Source organism: Peromyscus californicus, unplaced genomic scaffold, assembly GCF_007827085.1.
Source record: "Peromyscus californicus insignis strain IS unplaced genomic scaffold, ASM782708v3 Scaffold_17__1_contigs__length_78620276, whole genome shotgun sequence".
Lineage (NCBI taxonomy): Eukaryota > Metazoa > Chordata > Mammalia > Rodentia > Cricetidae > Peromyscus > Peromyscus californicus.
This window is the reverse complement of record NW_026294469.1, coordinates 68,550,772-68,565,772: the sequence shown is the minus strand read 5'-3', so window position 1 is coordinate 68,565,772 and position 15,001 is coordinate 68,550,772. Positions and strand designations below refer to the sequence as shown.

At 43.3% G+C, this 15,001-nt stretch overlaps 1 protein-coding gene across 1 annotated transcript in view; it reads right to left on the bottom strand.

Annotated features, from left to right (window-relative positions):
• The window catches only part of Pard6g (par-6 family cell polarity regulator gamma), a 68,511-nt gene that overhangs the window by 36,640 nt on the left and 16,870 nt on the right, over positions 1-15,001 (bottom strand). Inside the window, exon 2 of the mRNA XM_052742638.1 lies at positions 2,234-2,456. Within this exon, the coding sequence (XP_052598598.1) occupies positions 2,234-2,456 (223 nt within the window). The remainder of the gene's footprint in view (positions 1-2,233; positions 2,457-15,001) is intronic.

The window sequence follows — 15,001 nt, the reverse complement described above, 5'->3', positions numbered from 1 at the left end:
ACTTTCCTGCCTCAGAAAGGATGATGGAGCCCATGAGAAGGATCTGAGCCTATATAATATGAAAAAAGCCAGCTTTGAAATGCCATGTAGCTACTCAGGGCAGAGGAAAAATAATAATAAGAAGGAAAAATAAATAATACTGAAAGGATCCTGGGCCTCAGCCTACATATTGAAGGAGGGAAAGCCACCTGAACTGTGGGGAAGGCTGATGCAGTCCCACCTGCAACATGCAGACCTGAGCTCCCAGCCTGACTCCACGTTCAGCAGCTCCATGGTGAGGGGCATACCTCACTCAAGCCAGCCTCTGCTGGAACTTCAAAGCCCCCACTCCACAGCCCAGAAGGATCAAAACACTAGCTTCTTTCATGATGGGTAACAAGGCCTGTGTGCATGGATGCCAACTCCCAGAGCCTTCACCCCTTTACCTGCCCCTCGTGAGTGAGGCCATGAGCTGGGGTCACTGTGGCACAGCCAAGAACCGGCCCAGGGACCTGGTAGTCTGGTGGAGATGGATCATGAGCCACTCTAGGAACCTGTAATCGGTAACATCCAGAGAAAAGAAGAAGAGGACAGACAGGCAGAGGAAAACATAGCAGATTGAACTGGCCTTTCTGAGAAGGCAGAGTGTCAATAGATGGATTTTCCAGCGGTGTGATGGGCAGAGTTCCAGGATGGGGTAGTAGGATGCAGATGTGTACACCAGGACTAGCTATGGCTACCACAGAGGATCGAGAAGGGACAAGAGGGACACTGTAGGCTACAGAGAGCCGCAGGGAGCACAAGAGTCCTGATTCCCAACGTCTCCTAATTGCTCTGAGGAAGGGACAGCTCGACCAGTCACTCAGCATCATCAGCAGCATGCAGATTCTACTATCACACAGATGCCAATGTGTTCTGATTTTGTGCCAGGAAACTGAACTAAAGTGAGGTTGGGAGTCCCCTGCCGTACCCCATCAGCACAAGTGAGAATACTAAAAGTCTGTATTTCCGGGGCCGCCGACTGTCAGACGGCGTGCAATGTGTCACCTCACAGTAACCTGGTGAGCAGGCCACTGTCACTCCCAGTTTGCAAACGAAGACAACAGGGTGCTGGACACAGAAGGCCTGGCTAACAATTCTGAGCCCCACAGCCAGCTCCACACTTTGGCTCTTCCATTTCCTCACTCAGCACACAACAGTGGCTTGATCTGGTTCTTTCCACCAAGCTCAGAAAGGATGGTGGAACCCACGAGAAGGATTTGAGCTCAGAAGACAGATGTGCTCACACTGAAAAAGCCAGCTTTGGCAATGCCATGCTGCTCCTTGGGGAAGAGGGAGAAGGAAGCATAAAGAACACTGAAAGGGTACTGGGAGAAGACACCGAAGGTGCGGCCCTGAGCAGCAGACATGGTTTGCTGCTGCACGGCTTTACAGCGGTCTCCACTGGCTCCTCAGTCTGAGGCACACCGCACACAGCGGTCCGCTCCAGGCCAGTGCTTGCAATGTTCAAAGTAGGTCTGCCCCAGGAAGAAGGATGCTAATGAACAAATTGATTATGAAATGTCCTTTTTCTACTTCAAAGCTTCCCCTGCAGCTGGCTCTTTCCTTTAACATAGTATTTTTCGTTGACGAGGCTCTGCCAAGCTTAGATTAAGAAAACGAAACCTGAAATGCACTTCTGAGAGGTAAGCAGGATGAGTTCACAGCACCGTCCCCTGTCGTCCCTCCCCTCTCCCCGCCCCAATCACCAACCTGCCTATGTCAGTAATTTATTTCAATACAAAATAGTGTTTGCTTACAACAAGGCCAGGATTTTAGAGGTTAGAGTTAACCACGGTTACAATTTCAAGCTAGTCTTCCAGGGATGTGAAAAACAAATACTAAGTATGGCCCTCAAGTTTAACCTTAAGATACTGACAAATGCCCCTTTGTTACTGAATTCACTTGCTTCTAGCTAAAATGCTAAAACTATCAGCATTATTTATTCTTCATAAAAGTCTGAAAAGTATTTGTATTATTTTTTTCTTACATTTTTAAAAGGCAGAAGCCAATGCTATGTAAGTTGGAAAAGGCAATTTAGCTACTTTTAAGACCTTTAAACAAATTAGTATTGATCTGAAAATTAATTTTAAAGTCCGATACTACAGGCCAGAAACTAGACCTTAGAGTCCTATACCAACAGAGAGAGAGTTAGAAGCTCTGTTTGTCTCTTAAGTGATTGCCGAGTAAACAGAGCGGTGCCGCTTCCTCGTACCTCGCTTCTGGATGAAGACCCTGAGCAAGGGGTTGGCACTTGAGACCGCCTTGCAGAAGTTGTCATCATTGTTGATGGGCAGCAGGTCGCCATGTACATCAGCGTAGCCGATGGTCACTTCGGTGTTGGAGATGTGGTGGGTGTGCACAACCAGCTGGTAGAAATCTTCAAACTTCCCAGGCTTATGACGGTCCAAGGAGAACCTTCGGAATTCGGCCCCAAACTACAAGGCAAGAAGAGATGAGGTAAGTAAATACTGGGAAGAGTCAGAGAGAAGGAGGTACTTGGAACAATGTGGTAACTAAGTCCCCTTGAGGTCACTAGCAGCCCTGTGCTATGGTCTTGTGACTGAGCAAGTCAAATTCTATTTAACATATATAAAGTATATTTTTAATTTTGGTTTGAAAGTAGTAGCTTTGTGGATAGTTTTTTTGTTTTTTTTTAATATCCCCTTTGTTTGGATTAGTCCTCCCCATGTTTCCTACCCCTCCCTGCTTAAACCTTTCCACTCACAGAATCTACTTTCAAATTACCTATGTTCTAGTGTCGTCCTTCCTTTAAGACTCCCCACCCTCAATGGCCTCTTACTAGTTTCCTGGGTTCTACAGGAACTCCAAGTACACACAACAAATCAGAGATCTGAAGCTAGGCTCCACACCCACGGGGCAAAAATGAAGACGCTATGCAAGCTGCTGGGGGAAAGGGCATGAGCTGGGAATCTTACAAGTTCTGACATCGACCCGCCAGGTAAAATGTGAGCACCTGTGCAATGGCGGCTCTAATGGTTGGAGTGGCCAACCGCTTTCTGATTGGAGTTAATGCCCACACCATGGGAGGGACTCCATGCTGGGTACTGAGCCTGGTGAAAACCCATGACAGGGGAAACCAAAGGCCACAGGGGAACTGAACATTGCTGTTTAGCTAAACTGACAATGCACTGAACTGCCTACTAAATATTTATGTTTATGCTCATTAACACTACTGGAAGCCGTAATCGGAGACAGTTCTCTTTCTAGTGAGTGGTGGAGAGTGAGGAGGCTCATGGCTGCACAGGGTGCTAAGAATAAGTGACCCATGAGTGCTCAGCCCTAAACGCGATGCTCAGACCATTCTCTCTAAAGCTTGGGCAACACCGTGGAAGAGGGGACAGAAGGAATGTCAGAGCTGAAGGCAGAGAGAAGGGCTGTGAAATGCTATCTCTAGGAAAGACACAGCCATGGCAGTCATGAACTCACAGTGGTTGCAGATGCTCTGGGTCTGCGCAGGAATGGGCCCTTCGACAGTCAGATGATGAGGTGGGGGAGGGGCTTACCCGGCACTACTTAACTATTTGGTACTGACAGATTCAGGGAGAGGGGGAGTCATTGCCTTCAGTTGTATTCCCAATGGTGCCACCACCAGGCTTCAATGGACAGTTGTAATCTAATGGCCACACAGATGGCCCTGGTTTAAACTAAATGGGTTACAAAGCAAACCCAAAAGCCATGGATCTTGGAACGGGACTGTCAGGGAGGAGGGCGGAGGCATGAAAGGGGTGGGAGAGCTAAGAGAGGCATGGGTGAGGAGGGATTGTCAGAACGCACTGTATACACGTGTGAAGCTGTAAAGACAACAAGAACTCTTTTTTAAAAGTTAAACAGAAAGAAAGGAATAATGGGGAGAAAAGGAACCAGCTTCCTTTCAAAAGAGCATTAACCCTCCACCTGGGCAGTAACTGGCGGCGCCACAAACGCAAAGGCCCAGCGCCAACTTCTTTTCTGCAGACCCCGGCCCTGACCTAGGTGCCCACGGAGCTGTGCACAGAGCTTATGCTCACAGCAGAGGACCCCAGCCCACAGCATATGGTCACCTCTTGAGAGCTGCAAGGAAATCAACATGGTCAGTCTGGCCTGAGGGTCTTGGCTCAGAATAGTCTTCACTATAATTAAGAGGTAAATAAATGGGTTCTAATGGACACAAAGATTAATGTTTAATGTTACACATGAATAGCCATTATATCATCTGGGCATTATACTGGACAAACCATCCCAAATCACTGAGGTCTGTGTCAAAAATCATCTACAAAGCTCTCAGATTTGGGGATGTAGCCCAGGAATTTGTGATTTCAATAACTTCTCAGAAGTAACTAATGTGTTACTTGTGTCTGGGGCTCACATACAGAGACCAGTGGCTTAAGGGAACCAGCATCCACAGATCCGTGTGAAGACCGACTTGCCTGGGAAGCAATTGCTGGTCCCACTTCTTGCAGGTCACCCAAAGCAAAGCCAACCTCTGACCTACCTGCACTGCCCAGGATACCCAACAAAGGAACAATTCAAAATGCTGGCCTGGGAAAAGCTACATTCAGTGGCTAGTCAGAAGTCTACCGTCTCCTCCCACACACACAGTAGGGGAGAAGAATGGCCCTCCCACACTCTCACTAGGGGAAGAAGTATGGCCCCAGCATTAGTGTTGCTAGTCACATTTATGAACGCCTGATGCCCCGGAAAGAGCAGAGAAAAGGGCTCTGTTCTGTCCCCACTGGTGTCAGAGGTGCAGAGTAAACTCGTTCACCCCAGCTCCAGACAAACTCAGACAAACATGTCATTTCTTCTCAGCACTTTACAAAGGATGCCCCAGCAACAGGTGGCCTGGGAAGAGCATGTGTAGTGGGTAGCCATTCCAGCTTTGATCTGGAAGTTCCAACCCCCATTGAGGCTCCGGTAACTGTCACGCCTACAAGGCGGGGCCAAGAGAGGACCCCGAGGACCCGAGATCCTGATGCGCCGGCTCTCTTGGTTCCTGGACCCTGGACGATGAAGGTAGACCGAGCAGAGTTCTCCAGAGAACACCACCGGACTGCGCTACACCTTTCCCAGACCCTGTAAACTATCCCTTCACTTGTAAGTTACCCCACAAAATAAACCTCCCTTTTAACTACGTGGGGTGGCCTTAATAATTTCACCAATAAGCATGCTGGTCTTCACCTGTAGGGGTTGAAAAACTGTAAGATGATAAAGCCTACAACCCACGTTCTGTATGACTTCTTCCTGATTTAGTTATCCAGTCAAGTCATAATGTATTTATCTGGGCAGGCCTCATGTTTCCCACCTGTGTGGCTGACTTCTGCGGAGTCTATGAGCACACCCCTTCCTTCCCAGTGAAGACACAGAAGACTGCAACGGTGAGTAATGTAACCCCAGGAGCATTTCTCTCACAGCCAGTCCTTGTTTGGGTATCCTCAGCAGGAAGCATGACTGTACACCACCTGAGGAACACCGCCTCTGTATGCAGAGTCAGCACCCACATTATGTGTGAGATAAAGCTCACACATTAAATACCCAACTTCTCCAACAATGTTTCCATCTCAGGTTCACTTGGCAACTAATCTACGGGCAGCTCAAAGTATTTTTCATCATTTAAACCATTTCCCTAAAATGTGTACCTTCCTATAGTAATTTGGAAAGGCAAAACAATTCAGACTTTTCTTGAGGTGAAGAAAGTCTGGTTTGTGTCTGACCATGTGACGGGTTTGCCATGCAATCAGAGAGCCTGTTATGTACGTTTAATGAGGTCCAGAGTTCTGACAGAGGTGGGTAAAGGTGATGTAATCAATCCATTTTATCTAAAAATTAAAATTTTTTATTTTCCACTTAACATCAGATTGAACAAGGGGCCTCCGAATGAAGGAATTAGTAGGTGCCCCTCAATGCCATAGAAGTTATGGTAAAGCCAAGAATTTTTCTACCTTCCAGAAACTGCAAAGCTGCATGGCTCAGCTGACCAGGTGGTAAGTCTTGCTTTACTACCGTCTACGTCCATCAAACTCAGAAACTGTTCACACTGAACTCCCAGCAAAGAGGTCATCTGAATGATGCTAATGGTTGACTTATTCTTGGCATGTGACCCAGGGAGGGTCCAAGAGCCCTTTCCTCACCTGCTCACCAGGAGCCTTCACTCTCCCTGGCTGTACTTTCACTTACACAGCATTTGATTTGTTTATGTAACAAAGCTCACGCTGGTGTGGACATCTATAGCAGTTAAAAAAAAAAACAAAAAACTACAAGACGACACTTCTGGTCACTGAGCAATAATACTTTTCATTAAATGCAGGATTTGATAAACATTGTAATAACTCAATCTAGAACTTTTAAGAGGTAAATTCTCTAATTTACATTTGCCATTTGGGTTTTTATTTAAAAATTTTAATTCTTTTGTAATTTCATCCTTATATATAATTTTTATTTGTATAATATATCTTGATCACATCCAGCCTAAATCTTCACTCCCAATCCTCCAGCCACACTCCCAACACCACCCTTGATTTTCTTGCCTCAGCTTGGTGAGAGGTAATTACAGAAGTATGACACCACAGGTGCCTCATTTTCGTCATTTATACAATTCAGGGGTGATCACTACAGTGCATCTAAATTATGCCTGTGTATGTCCCCCCCCTCACAAGTTGTGTGTGTGTGTGTGTGTGAGTGTGTGTGTGAGAGTGTGTGTGTGTGAGTATGTATGTGTGTGTGTGTGTGTGTCTATGTTGCCTAAGCTGGTCTTGAACTCATGGACTTAAAGTTTTCCTATCTCTGCCTCCTGAGTGACGGGATTACAAGTGTGTCCCAGGGTTCCTATCTCTGAAGCTCTTCCCACTTTGCAAATTGAAAATACCGTTGGGCAACAATTTAGGAGCAATTTTAACAGAGATTGATAGCCATGTGGAGACTATTTCAACTTTAACTTATCTAAACTTTTTATTACATAGAAATTAATAGGATAGAAGAGAAATCTCTGGATAGTAACAGATAAAAGAAATCAAAGAGAAAAGGAATTATATCAATTTTCCAATTATTAAAAAAGATTGTGTTTATTCTATTTAAAAATGGCTAATGGAAATACCAAACCACCCCATTCAGATTTCACCGGCTAGATTTAGCTGGGTGTGGCGACATGCACACAGGCAGGCACGCACATGCGCACACACACACACACACACACACACACACACACACACACCATACCACACCCAGTGGCCTTGCTGGGCCTAGCTAGGCCAGCAGGCACGTTAGTATACCACATATCACAGGCCCCCTTTTGCATCAGCACTCAGCTCAGGCAGTATGCTTTTCCCTGGGGTGGTTAAGTCTAGACATATGGGAAGACATGCACAAAAGCTGGTGAAGGGACCTTTCCAGAAGCATACTTAACCAAGAAAGGAGCACCTAGCCAGAGTAATCTCCCAGCAGCCACAGGTCATTTGTGCCTTGGATGGGACCTCTTCTAATATGTGCAAACCCAAGTGCTTATAATAACACAAAATGCTACCTTCTGGAGAATGCTAAGGAATCTATTTATTATTATGAGAACAAATAAAGAGCAAGAATCAAGTACTTTTTAAAGGAAGAATATTTCTCACTGGGAAATTCACAGGTGTGGAACTCCTTAGTTTCCAGAACTTTCAACAAAATAAACTGTCATTCCATTATTTTGACAATACTAACTTACTTATAGGTGATCTTCAGTCTTAATTTCTGCAACAGGATAGTAAACACTGAGGGAAGCTTTGCCTTTTAAAGCTCAAAAGAAAATTAATCTCAATACAAAATTCTTAGACCAGTAGACAAAAGTACATTATTCTCAGCTGGGCATGGTGGCTCATGCCTGTGACCCTAGTACACAAGAGATTGAGGCAGGAGGATCACCACAAATTCCAGGACACCCTGGGCTACATAATAAGACCCTGTCTCAAAAAAAAGTGTATTTACCTAAAAGTGAAATTTATTTTGATTCTCTTTAGTGTATATTCAACAATAACAACAACAGCTTTATGATTATACAGTTAGGAAAAAGATATGCATACATATATATCACCTCAACTAATACATCATCTATCTTTATCTCACTCATCTTACATCTCCTCCCTTCCCCCACCTCTTGAAATGGAGAGCTTCCATGCCAGTAAGAAGTCCTGCCTCAAGGCAATAAGCCAGAGAGTGATAAAGGAAGACATCCTCCTGCCCCAGCCTCCAGATGCACGCTCCCCTCAACCATGCATACATACTAACATACCACACATATAAAAAAAGAATTACAAGAGAAATTCAAACACACATAGAGATTAATGAAAATATATCAAACATACCTAGAGATGAATGAAAATAGATCATACCAAAACATACAGACTGTAGCTAAAGCAGCACACACAGGGAAACTTACGGGTATAAAAACCTAAAAAGAAACCCATTAACTAGAAACTTAAAAAAGTACAAACCTAATCTAAATTAGCAGAAATAAATGGACTGGAGATTAGGAAAAAATAGGGAAAGAAACAAAACAAAAAGTTGAGTCTTTGAAAAGACCAACAAAATCAGCACATCTTTAGATAGAGGAGAAAAAGAAATTCAAATCATTCAAATCACGAACGCAAGGGAGGACATTGCCGTTGATCTTTAGGAACGAGGACTCTGAGTACCCCAATAGCAATGGGCACTGTGATAAGGAGCCTGGGTCCCTGCAAGAGATATCTGATTCTAGGACATGGCTCAGGAAACATGTGAGATGAGCCTGGCCATTTCATAATAGCAGAAAGCCAGGAAGCAAAACAAACCCCACAAACATGGAACATGTTGAAGGAGACAGGAACCAACTGGGAAATGTGCCAGTGGCCAAAGCTGGAACAATCTGAGCAACAAAATAAAAGAGCACAAAATAAACATCCATGAGTCCACACAGATACAAACAAATGCCAGGATAAATAACTGGGTAGACACAGCTTCCATGCAGAAGAATACTAAATGATTTATCTGGATACATCACCCTCAAGGAAGGGCAGCACAAGTCTCCGCCTTTCAAAGACGGGCCGTGCAGAAGCAATCTGCTCCACTGTTCCAGCGTGGAAAGGGTGAACAGTGACGTCACAGTGGGGTATCTGGACACACTTCTCTGCTTGGGCTTCAAGATCATCAACAATGGCAAGTCACGGTGGCCAGCCCGGACGCTTGATATGAGGGACAGAAAGGGTACACTGCCATTGTGGTTTTCTCTCTCAGTGTCACAACCCTAGTCTCATCATGAAAGGCAGAACAGACGAATCCCCATTGAGGGACAGTCTGTAAAACATTGACCAGTAGTCCTCAAAAGCAAAATGGTCATCAAAAACAGGGACAGTTAGAGGAATAATCACAATCAAAAGAATGCAGAGACATCACAACTAAGTGGAATAGGTTTTCCTGGATGAGGTCTTGGAACGTTAGGTTAGAAAGAACACCAGGGAAAAACTAAATCTGAGTAAAGTATAGGGCTCAGTTAGTTATGATGTATCAGCATCGGCTCAATCATTACAAAAATGTACTACAGTAACATTAGATGTCTCAAACCGAGAAAACAGGCGTGGTGTGTATGGGAATCCTCTGTATCCTCACTGCAATCTTTCTGTAAACTGAAAACTGTCCTAAAATGATTTAAAACATTTTTATATTAGTCCACAAAGTAACAGGTCTCCTTGTGGCATTTTCATCTTGCCTTTGGTTTGGCTAATCCCCTCTTTTTCTTCACACCCACGTCCCCTCCCCCCCATGCTTGTACCCTTCTGTTCTCAGCGCTCACCTTTTCATCTTCATGCTATCTGTGTTTTATCACCTTCCCCACACCTCTCCTTACACCTCATCCCCACCCTGTTTCACGGTTCTGTTTCTAAGGTTGTATGGATGGAACTGAAAATATTAGATTAAGCTCAGAAGGAAAAGTCCCACATGTTTTCTCTCATGTAGACCTTAGCTGCTAATTTTTATATGTGTGAATTATGTGGGTGCAACTCACTAACCTAAAATAAATTTAAAGAAAAGATTACACATGAATCCTATGAGTGACCATATGCTGAATACTAGACACCCTAGATGGTACAGATAGATCCCAAGGAAGATACAAACTATGAGGACTTATTAAAAAAGAAAGAGAAACTCCAAGTAACTTCTAATCAGGGTATTGAATTAATTTTTTAAATGCCCACTGAGATAATTCCAGGTCTAGATGCCTTCACTCATGAATTCTACCAAATGTTCACAAATTTATAGCAATCTTTCACAAACTCTTCAAAAACGTATGAGGGAATACATCTTACCTTTTCCTATCAGGCCAATTTTGTCCTGATACCAACACCAAAAAAGGCATAGAATAAATCTACAGACCAAAATCCAGCATGAGGAGGACAAAAATCCATTAAAATGCCAGCAATATGTAATCACCAACACACAAAAAGAACTACACAACCAGAGCCAACAAAGTGAACTACAGGCGTGCAAAGTAGTGTTTACATCTGAAATAGGTTATTGTAATAAACAATATTAAAGACCAAAGGCAACACAATCATCGCATCATGACAACCTAAAAATGGAACTCCACAAACGAGGACAACCCCAGCTAATACTGTACTTAATGGCTTGAGACAGACTAGTTTGCCCCAGAATTAAGAAGAAATTAAGAAAAGTTAAGAAGAATGTTTATTTTCACCTTTGAGAACAGGTAAATAAGAGGAGAAGAAGGATGTTCGAACATTTCTATTCATAGACAGAATTTATCTAAATTCCCTAGAGCTGATGAATGAGTTCAGTACAATTTAAGGACACAGTATCATTACACAAAAAAAATTTTATTTTTATATCATAGCAATGAACAATCAGTTTGGAAATAAAGTTAAAAAACCAATTTTACTAATAACATACTGAAGGGAATAAAGTAAACAAAAGACATAAAACTACAGAATATTGTTGAAAAATTAAAGAAGATAAAATGGATGAAGGCATTCCATGTTCACGGATTACAGAACTCAATGTCCATAAATGCTCCCTAAATTGGTCCCCAGATTCAAAGGAACCACTATCAAAATCACTGCCTTTGGGACAGGAACTGCCAAGCTGGTCCTAAAAGTATTTGGAAATGTGAAAGACACAAAATATCCAAAAAAAATCAATCTTGAAAAGAAGAGGTGGAGGACTCACACTCCCTAATTTCTAAATTCTTAGTGTGGTACTGATAACTGTGACAACTAATCCTGTCAATTGTATGGGGTTGAGAAGTAACTAAAACACGCTTCTGGGCCTGTCCAGAGACATGTAACTAAGGGGGAAGACCCGCCTTAGTGTGAGTTGTACCATCCTATGACCTGGGGCTCAGATGTCATGGGAGTGAAGAACCCACTAGAACAGGCATGTACTCTCTCTGGTTTCTGGCCACCGTGAAGGGGACTGCTCTGCCCTGCCATGGCCTCTGTACTCACAGTGGACTGAAGCAGTGATGAACATAAATCTCCCCTTCTTTAGCTGCTCAGGAAGGTATTTTGTCGCAGTAACCCGAAGTCTGACTAATACATACATGATCAATGGAATAGGATCAAGGCGAATACATGGATAAAATACCTGACTTGTGACCAATTGATTTCTGCTAAAAAAAAAAAAAAAAAAAAAAAAAAAAAAAAAAAGTCAAGACAACCCTCTGCAAGAAGAAATAACCTTTTCAACAACTAGTGTTGGAACTACTGAACATCCACGTGAGAACAATGGGGTTGGACTCCTAGTTTACACCACACACAGAAACTGATTCAGGCTAGATCATGGGGTAAACACAATAGCTAAGTATTTTAAAAACTCTTAGAATACACAGGATTAAATTTTTATTACTTGGGTTAGGCACTTAACACTTAGATATGACATAAACAAGAAAAGAAAAAACAGACCAACTGGATTTCATTAATTTAAAACTTCTGTTCATCAAAAGATACTATCAAGGAAGTGGAAAGGTTATCTACAGAATGGGAAAAATATTTGCAAATTAGACACCTGGATTAGGAAATTGCATCAAGATTATATACAAAACTTTAAAAACCCAACACTAAGCTGCCAGGCATGGTGGCACCTACACGTGTGTGTGTGGGGCAGTGCATGGCTGACAGATCTCTGTGACTTTTAAAGCCAGCCTCGTCTACATAGTGAGCTCCAGGCCAGGGCTCCACAGAAAGACACTGTCTCAAACAAAACAAAACAACATAACTCAACCACATAAGACGATTCACCCCAACAAAAAAATAGTCAACAAACTGGAATAGACATTTCTTCAAAGAAGATCTACAGATGGCCAATTAACACATGAGCAGATGGTGCTCAGCATTGCTAGTCACTGGGGAAATGTGGATCAAAAGATGGGGCAGCTTTCTCAAACCCAAGAGTCCTCTGGAGTGCACACTGCGGTCCTTTCTTCAACATCTCTCTTAACTGCCTGCACTTAAATCTAAGCATGCACTCTTTCTATAAACTCCAACCTTGCAAAAGACTATAATGAGTCACTCCTACAGTTTAGATGGGTGTCTTCCAAGGTCCACATGAACTTGCAAGGAGGTGGAGTCTGGTGAGAGATCCTTAGTTCATTGGGGGCATCCCCTCAAGAGAGACTCCAGGACCCCAGATGCTTATTTTTGCTTCCTGGCTCATGAGCTAAGTGGTTTACTCTGCCATATGCTCCTCATCATCTGCTGCCTCGCTACAGGCTCAGACCATGATTTTGGATCAGAACTTCCAGAATAAAAAGCCAAAATAAACCTTTCTCTTTATAAGTGATTTGCCTCAGATATTTTATGATAGTAGTGGAAATCTAATTAAGTTACCGTTTCGAAACTACTTAGATGACTATAATAATACAAAATGTAAAACATAGTATCGAGAATGTGGAGGACTACGAAGCCGCTTGCCTCTTTGATAGGATTTCAATGGTTGGCAAACAGCTGGGCAGTTCCGTAAAGTGTTAAACAGAGTTGCTACTTGAATGACCATTTCCCTCCTAGGTATATACTCAAAGAGATGAATACATATACCCATGCAAAAAAAAATTGTATACAATGTTTGTAACAACACTGTTTTGAAAATGAAAACAACACAAGTGTCCATCAAGTGACCAACAGGGCATACAGCGTACGTTATAGGCTGGAGGACCTTGAAAACATTATACTAAGAGGGAAAAAAAGACACAAAAGGCCATTTGTTGTATATTCTACTTACACGTTATGACCACACATAGTTATAACACGTTATAATCAGTAGAGACAAAAAGTATAATATGGAAATGATTCTGTGGGCTGAAGGAAGGAAAGAATTAGAGTGTTGTCAGTGGGTATGGTCATAGGGGTTCTGTCTGGGTGAAGAGAATGTTCTAAAATTAGATAGTGGTAATGACCGTGCAACTCAGACTATTAAAAACCACTGAATTTTACAATTTATAGGTGTGAACTTCATATTAATTATAGTGTCTGCAGCTGTTATTTAGAAGAGCTGACCTTAAAGAGTATGTTTGTAAAACAGCCTATTGGAAAGGCTCATTGGAAGCTGTGATTAGAAACATGGAAATCTGTAGGGAGGCACCAGACAGGTGCTACACATGGAGGCTCTGGCTCCATTCCAGTAAGCAGGAAGCCCCACCAGACTGGGGTCTAGCACTTGTCAGCATACAATTAAGAGAACATGCACAGTTAAGAGATCAGGGAAGGCCAGGCCTTATGACTGCTGGGCCTTTGGAAGGAGGTATGGGCTGTGAGGATTGGGCCAGCTCAGCTGGCAAGGCCAGCTTTTCCTGTTTGAATGGGTCCCAGGGTGTTGAAGAGAAAGGAGGTCGGAGGACGGGTGCTCTGAACAGGGTGGAACTTGCCTTTTCCCTCACACTCCTGTCTCCACCCTGACCCCAAACTGCACAAGTTCCTCTGGTCTTCCCTAATTCAGAAACGAATGTCTAGAAATGGTGTTTCTGGAGTCACAGGGTAATTCATCATCACTGCCACTGCAATTCCTTACTTCCCAGGTTAAAAGAAATCACTGGGATTTGATTTTTCTTGATACTTCAGGAGAAAAGTAAACTTACCATAGCATAGTTAGACACATGCATTCCATGCAGAAACACATTTAACCCACAGCATGGATGGCTCTAGAGTCATCGACATGTGGGTGTCTTAGGGTCAGCAGAGTTGGACTCACTGTGGTGTGTTCTTCAGGTCTGCTCAGCTCTCTTCATGGCCTGAGTTAAATTGACAGCTTCTCACCTCTCAGAAGGCTACTTTACAAGCCCCTCCACCGATGGCTCAGAGAGCATGAGAGACTCACTCCAAGGCCACAAAGTGACTGATTCCAGGCTAGCTGGAAATGGGATCCTTAAGTCTTGACTCTTACTTTGTTCTTCCTGAAGCACCAACTGTGGCCACTGGTAGCCAACAGCCCACACATTTCTCTTATTAAAGAAAACATAGGTTTAGAAAACAATCTAAAAATGGCCCCTGAAGGTTCATGAGTTAAAGGCTGGGTCGCCATTTGATGAGGCTTTTTTAAGCTGACAGGTCACAAAGGTCCTGATATAACCAATCACGGGGCCTGCTTAGGGACTACAGATCAAGAGTGTACCTGTGTAGGGTTTTTCTTGTCCTATGTGTTCCCTTTTTCTGTGTCTCTGCTTCCTAGCTGCCATAAAGTGAGCAACTCTACCCTGTCCCATCCTTCGACCATGATGCTCCATCTTGCTATCGGTCCAGAGCTAGCCAAGCATGGACTGAGTACTCTTAAACCCTGACCCAAAATAAACAGCTTCTCTTTTTAAGTGTTCTTCAAGCATTTTAACACTGTGAAAAAAAGCAACTAATACATGGTCCGCACACTTCATATCAAACTCATGCGGATACTATTTTCACTGAAAAACATCTTGCTGAGAGGGCTGGAGAGAAGGCTCAGATCCTAAGAGCATGCATGTACTGCTCTTCCAGAG